This window comes from Pediculus humanus, genomic scaffold (assembly GCF_000006295.1).
Source record: "Pediculus humanus corporis 1103172107665 genomic scaffold, whole genome shotgun sequence".
NCBI lineage: Eukaryota > Metazoa > Arthropoda > Insecta > Psocodea > Pediculidae > Pediculus > Pediculus humanus.
This window is the reverse complement of record NW_002987274.1, coordinates 152,433-159,911: the sequence shown is the minus strand read 5'-3', so window position 1 is coordinate 159,911 and position 7,479 is coordinate 152,433. Positions and strand designations below refer to the sequence as shown.

General features: G+C 27.3%; 1 protein-coding gene across 1 annotated transcript; it reads left to right on the top strand.

Annotated features, from left to right (window-relative positions):
* Window positions 1–734: 734 nt before the first annotated feature.
* Window positions 735–1,743, top strand: Phum_PHUM280960 (uncharacterized protein; the record flags this gene model as incomplete). Its single annotated transcript, XM_002426801.1, has 3 exons — window positions 735–777; window positions 1,325–1,561; window positions 1,733–1,743. The coding sequence occupies 3 exons, from the start codon at window positions 735–737 to the stop codon at window positions 1,741–1,743; spliced, it is 291 nt and encodes a 96-aa protein (XP_002426846.1).
* Between the last annotated feature and the right edge of the window lie 5,736 nt (window positions 1,744–7,479).

Sequence of the window (7,479 nt, the reverse complement as noted above, 5' to 3'; positions counted from 1 at the left end):
ATTATTATTATTATTATCATTATTATTATTTATTTAAATTTTAAGTTTTTGCGTTGTTTGTTTGAAAGCTCGGTCGTGATATATAAAACTAAAAATACGAAAAAAAAAAAAAAAATTATAAATTTTTTAAGGTTAGAAACCTTCACCGACATTTTGGTTTTAAACGGAAAAAATATTTCATTGAATTTTCTTTAGGTCAAAACCATCCTTTTTTTTATTAATAATAACAATCGTCACGTGATCGTTTTTTTTTTTTTTGGAAAATTTTTGTTAGGAAAAGTTTATTTTTTTTACACACGAATAAAATTCATTCGGGGAAATTTTTCCAACTTTTCTTTTTTCTTTTTGGGGAGTTTTAATTGAATTTATATTTAATCCACGTTTCAATTATTATTATTATTATTATTATTATTATTATTATTATTATTATTATTATTATTATTATTATTATTATTATTATTATTATTATTATTATTTCCATTGAAAATAAAAAAGACAGGAAAATTTCGTTAGTAAAATTTTCGCAATTTCGATATAAATTACGGGTAAAACCTTGGGGGGAGCCTATAATGCTATCGAATTGGAAACTTAATTAAATTTTTTTTTTTTTTTTTTTTTCGGTTACATTGTTTGAAATACCAAAATTTATTATTATTATTTATTAATATACACGTGAGGATGATGCACGGGGGGAAGGGGAGGGGGGAGTGAATTATAATCATGAAATAAAAAAAATGGAGGAAACCGAAAAAAAGGCGGAATTGGATTTTTGTATCCGTATTATTTTAATAAGACGCCATTCAAGGTTTAATTGATAAAAATTAGGTTTTAGCCTTGATAATGGAGAGTTTTTTTTTTTTTTTTTTTTTTGCTTCCCATGATATTTTTTTTTTTTTTGTACCTTTTTATGAAATTGTCACAATTATTTGTCAATTATTGCCTTGTACCTTGTGGGTGGGGAGGGGCAGACATTAACTTGGCCAACGGATATATATATAATAATTTTGACATTTGGCGTCAGACGGGAATGGAAAAAATAGAAAAATTATTATTATTATTATTATTATTATTATTATTATTATTATTATTATTATTATTATTATTATTATTATTACAAAATGTAAACGTTTTTAAAATGTAAACAATAATTTTCCTATTACAAATCCACCGAGATCAGAAATATTTTTAAGATTATTATTATTAAGAGCAAATATTTTGTTGAAATTTCCTTCCCCTCCCCCCATTTTTTTAATGTCATTTCATATATACCGTCACGCGCACGCACACGCACACATACATATAAAAAAATTTTTTTTCTGTTCAGGTGATGTTGACCGTCAAAATAAAATAACTCAAGAAATTTTGGCAAAATATTTGCAGCGACGTCTTTTCTCCCATTTACTCAATACTCGCGCCCAATCTGTCCCAGTCGGAAATAGCAGACAGCAAAAGGCTAGAATACACACGAGAGCCGATGTTTATAATCAAGATGATGGTATCATAGAAACCGTAGAACCCGAACGATTAACGAGTTTTCCTTTAATTGAAGAAGAACTTCAAGGTAAATTCTTTTCTTTTCTTTTTTTTGTTTTCGTTTGCGAGGTGTCGACATTTTTCCCCCTCGGATTTGTTGTTGTTGTTGTTGCTGTTAATCTCACATACTTTTGTTTATACAAAATTTAAATATTCATGATTGTTTTAAAAAAAAAAAATTTATTTGACATTTTGAAAGTGTCTAATTAGCCTCAATATGTCATAGAAAAAAAAATGGCGTCTATAAATATTTAATTAATATTTAGATATATGAACGAAGTATTATTATTATTAACGAAAATTACCAGTAGGTATATTTTAAATGAGATTTATTTATTTATTTATTATTTCGGTGAAGATTTTTTTTTTCTTTTCAAATCACATCCCACGTGATATTTTGGCATTTTTAAAAAATTATTTTTTTAATTAAACTTTTCATTTACTTTCCCATTAATCATCGTCATAGAGTAAAAAAATTTGATCTTTAATAAGAGTGAGTTTCTTTCTCTATGACGTTGGTTTCGTAAAAATTATTGCGCAGGTTTTTACAAAGGGAAATAAACATTGTTGTCATTTCCGCGAAGGGATTTTCATTTTTATTTTCTCTATGACGTGGGTTTCGTGAAAATTTTCGCGCGGGTTTTTACAAACGGAAATAAACATTGTTGTCGTTTTCGCGAAGGGATTTTCATTTTTATTTTCTCTATGACGTGGGTTTCGTGAAAATTTTCGCGCGGGTTTTTACAAACGGAAATAAACATTGTTGTCGTTTTCGCGAAGAGATTTTCGTTTTTACAAAATGGTTGACTTATTAATAATAATAATAATAATTTGGTGCGTTTTAAAAATGGGAAAGTTTTCTTTTATCATTTTCCGACTATAAAAAAAAAAGAGAGAGAGAGAAAAATTTAATTTTCGTAGAATATAATAAGGATGAGTTTTTTTTGGGTAAATTTCATGAGGTCAAGTTTATACGGTAAACGTGTCACGTTCCTGTTTTTTTTTTTTTTTTTTTATGGTGGCCTCATAAGGTGAGGAAAAGAGTTTTCCTTTTTCTTTTTTCCTATTTCACACGTAGTAGGAACGAAAAAAAAAATTAAGAATTTAAATATTGATGAGAACCAGCTGCGATTATTATTTAAAAAAAAAAAACTTTCTAATCGTTTCATTAGCGAAGTGAGATGTTTACTATTGACTAATAAGTCGTATAAATTACGTTATTTCGTATATAAAAATTAAACGGGTTTTATTATTATTATTATTATTATTATTATTATTATTATTATTATTATTATTATTTTAAAAGAATCTCAACAAACGAAAACAAACGCAAACAAACGTTCAAACGTGTAACATCAAAAAATACTTTTTGTTTTTCGATTTTTATATTTATAATTGCTTAACGAAAAAAAAAGTTGAAAGTGTGAAGTCACAAATGAAAAAAAAAAAATTAAAATGAGTTCAGAAATTATTATTATTATTATAAATGTCGTGGTTTTAGAATTTATATCGTTCGAGTTTGATTTTCGATACGAGATCGAAATTCGAGGGAAGGAGGGGGAAAAACGGACGCAAGTTTAAACCTTGAACGGAAGATTCAATATAATCAACCTCCCTTCCCTCCTCCTCCTCCTCCCGATCTATCTCCTTTTTTTACTCTCCTTTCACTTTTTCTTTTTTTTCTTTTTTGTTTATTATCATCGGGATATCGTATTAAAATCGTTTTAACGTTTGGTTCATGTATTTTTTCATTTTGACGTGGAAATAGATTTTGAAAAAAAAAACCGCGAGAATACACGAGAAAGAATATAAATTAAAATAAAAAATTGATTGGATGATTTTTTTTTTTTTTTAAATTAAAAATAAAAATAATAAAAATTCAATCGAGAGTAATGATGATGATAATAATAATAATAATAATAATAATTACAAAGCAATCTTTTTGATTTGATTTGATTAAGCAATCAACGAACGAACGAACGAAACACTTGATAGAAAAAAAAATAAATAAATAAAAGAAATTCGATGAACAATTTTTAAATGGCGTCCCCCGTTGATTCTAATCGCACGTCAAAAATCGTAAATGAAACAATCATTTTATTCTCATCCGTTTTCACTCGTTGAGTTAACATTTTCTTTTATTATTATTATTATTAATTATATTTTTTGTATTTATTATAAAGGAAGAAAAAAAAAATCTAACGGGAAAATTATTATTATTATTAATATGCGGAACAAAAGATATATAAAATGTTGAAAAAAAAAAAATTGATGAAATTGAATATTTCGATTATAATTACGTAGTTATTATTATTATTATTATTAACCTTTTCAACCTTTTTTTCCCTCGGTTTAATAATAATAATAATAATAATAATAATTTGATCATAATTAAATTTTTTTGGGGGAGAGCGTGTCGTAGTGCGCGAGGTTAATAATTTTCTAATTCCACGTAATAATATATTTTAAAATTCGATTACGTAATTTGAATTGTCGCTAAGGTGGAATTTTAACATCCTCGCCTTAAAGAAGTCAAACCGAATGAAACCGCGCCTGAAAAGAAAAATTTGCAATTTTTTTTTTATTAATTTTTTTTTTAAATGATCACACCTCGCATAGAAAAAGTCGCCATTTTGTCACCTACAGTGTCACCACTTTCATATTTATTATTATTATTATTACTGTAAAAATAATAATTACCTCCGGGAAGTTGTCGCCTACTCGGTAATTATTATTATTATTATTATTATTATTATTATTATTATTATTATTATTATTAAAGTGTCTACGGGAGGTTTTCGCGTATATACACATCCCTCACGATTCTTCCTTCACTCCCCTCCCTTCCCCTTCAGTAATATCCCGGTGACAATTCCTTGTTTTGTTGAATGCAAAATATATTTAAACACCTGCCATAATGAAATACCCATTTTCGTGAAAAAAACAAACGTCACTGATAGAATTTAATTTAAAAAAAAAAAAAAAAAGAAAAAACCCGTTTTAGGTCCGCGACCCGTGCCTGTACCTAAGGCCGAGTGTAAAAAATTCATTTCTTGTTATTCCAGTATTCGCGTTCGTGGTCTTTAAATCTTTCACGTTCATTTTCATTTCATATCTCACGTTGTTATCATCGGGTATATTTTTTTTTTTTATTTTTTTTTTACTTTGTTTGTCATTTAAAGTTTTTTTTGGCGGGAAATTTTAATTTTTTTTTTTTTTGAAATTTCGAATTAAATATGGCGGCTTTTGGTTTTTCGTGATATTTACAATAAAGTGATTTTTATTATTATCATCGTAATCGATTAATGTAGAAACTATTTGTTTAAAAAAAAATATTTTTAAATTTGTTTTGTTTTTTTTTTTTTTTTTTAAAAAAAAATGAATTGTGATTTTATAATTTTTTTATTTTTTTTATTCGGACAAATAACTCTCGGATCGTTTTATGCTGCCGTTGATAATAAATCTTCCAAAACAGGTAAACGATTAACATTTTATTAATTTATCATTATCATCATCATCATCATCATCATCATCGAATGTCGAGATTACGCTCCTACCCACATAATAAAATACCAACAACTGTAACCGAGGTTCGGGACGGATTAAATGCGTCATTTTTCTTTTTTTTTTATTTTTTTTTCCTTCAAGGAACAATTATTATTATTATTATTATTATTATTACGATCGAGATAACGAGGATATCGTGGTAGTAGTAGCGAATAATTCAAGTTGTTATCATTATTATCGTTATAGTTTTTTTTTTTTTTGATAAATTTTTGTTTACATTCGTATAAGTGCGTGTGCGTGTGCGTGTGCGTGTGCGTGTGCGTGCGTGCGTGCGTGCGTGTAATAATAATTAAATTGTTTCGTACAAAAAAAAATTTTATATAATTAATATAATTATCGCGAGAGAGAGAGAGAGAAAATTTTTGTTTGTCGTTTGTTCAGGTTCAGGTTTTTAATTTTCCTTATTATAAAATAAATGTGGGTGAGGTTTAAACAATTGACGACGACTTTTTTTTTTTTTGTTTAAATCACATACCCTCGAGGGATTTGTTGTTGTTGTTGTTGTTGTTAATTCGGGAGTCGTTTGTTTTTAAATGAAACCGCCTTGAAATTAAATTTATAAAATTATTATTATTATTAATATTTTTTTTTTACAATTCTATGATGATTTACGAAAATATTCATACGTGTTTGTTTGTAAAAGTAACAAACAAACAAACAGACAAACAAACAATTTATGTGTTGAAAATGTTTGTTGAAGAATTTTTAATTAAAAAAAAAAAAAAAAAAAAAAATTACACAAACGCAAGGTCGTCAACTGCGTTTAATAAAAATCACGGAATAAAGAAAAAAAAGAAAAAATAGTTAAGATAATAATAATATTTATAGTATTTAATTAATAGTAATTTGTCGTAGGTAAAAAATAATAATAATAATAATAATAAAATGAGGAGGGGGGTGGGAGAAAACGGTAAAAAGGATTGAAAAAAATGAATGTGACACTCGCATAGCTCCCCCCAAAGGTCTCTCAATCAAGGTTGTCGTGCACACACACGCGTACCTGGTTTTAATTCGTGCTAATTTCCGGACATTTTTTTTTTTACGCTTCGAGCCATTTTTTTTTTTTTTTTTAAATATGTTCCTGGGTGGTACCTACGAGTATTGACGTCCTGTCACTATTCCTATGATTAACTCCCGACCGTAATTTTCTTTTTTTTTTTTTGTAAGACGTCAAGTCGGAACGTGACGGGGGTAGGAAAGGACTCGATAAACGGTTGTAAAAGGAATGCGGGGGAGGCGGGGAAAACTTTGAAAAAATGGGAGGTGCGGAAATAAATGTTTAATTAATCCATTTCGCCATTATATATAAAGTCACGGTTACCCGAGAGAGAGAGAGAAAGAGAGAAAGAGAGAGAGAGAGAGAGAAAGAGAGAAAGAGAGAAAGAGAGAGAAAGAGAGAAAGAGAGAGAGAAAGAGAGAAAGAGAGAGAAAGAGAGAAAGAGAGAGAGAAAGAGAGAAAGAGAGAGAAAGAGAGAAAGAGAGAGGGAGAGAGAAAAGTAATAATATTCGATATAAAAAAATACCTTAACTACTGATCGTGAGAAGAGTGAATGAGAATACCTTAAATTTTTTTCAAGGGTAAAAAAATGTAAAATTATTCACGGATGAATCAGTCGGACATTAAAAATATTATTATTATTATTATTATTATCATCATCATCATCATCATCATCCATTATTCATTCTTATATATATATTATTTTAAACTGTTTATTTTGAACTTTAAAAAAAAAGAATTTCAACAATTTTTTTTTTTTTTTGAAAACCTTTAAAAACTAAACTTAAATTTTTTGTTAAAATCAAGGTTCCTCATTTTTTTTTTTTTTCGTATCGATAAGCGATGATGATGATGATGATAATATTATTATTATTATTATATTATTTAATTTTATTTAAAAGCGTGCCCGGGTAAATGAAAGGCAATAATAATAGGAAAGATAAAAAAAATATTTAAAAAATTAAACAATCAATCGGGGGCACATTCATTTTCTAATAATAATAATAATAATAATAATAATGAGGGCCCCTCAAGATAAGCAAAGTCATTTATATTGACAACGTAATAAACACTTTTCAAAAAAAAAAAAAAAAAAAAAAAAAGGTTTGTTCGTCATGTAAGACATGCCTAAGTTTAAAATTAAATTTCTCTTTAGGAGGAAAAAAATGGGGGGAGGGAGGGAGAGAGGGGGGGGTGGGTGAGAGAGGGATACCGTCGAATTTAAAGTTAACACCTTTCTTTGACATAATAATAATAATAAAACACTCGATGAATTATGAAGAAAGTAATTTTGGGTAAATAGAAAGAAAGAAAGAGAGTAAGTGAAAATTGATTCTTTAAAGTTTAATGTTACCGGAAAAGTTTATTTTATCAGTTTTGAT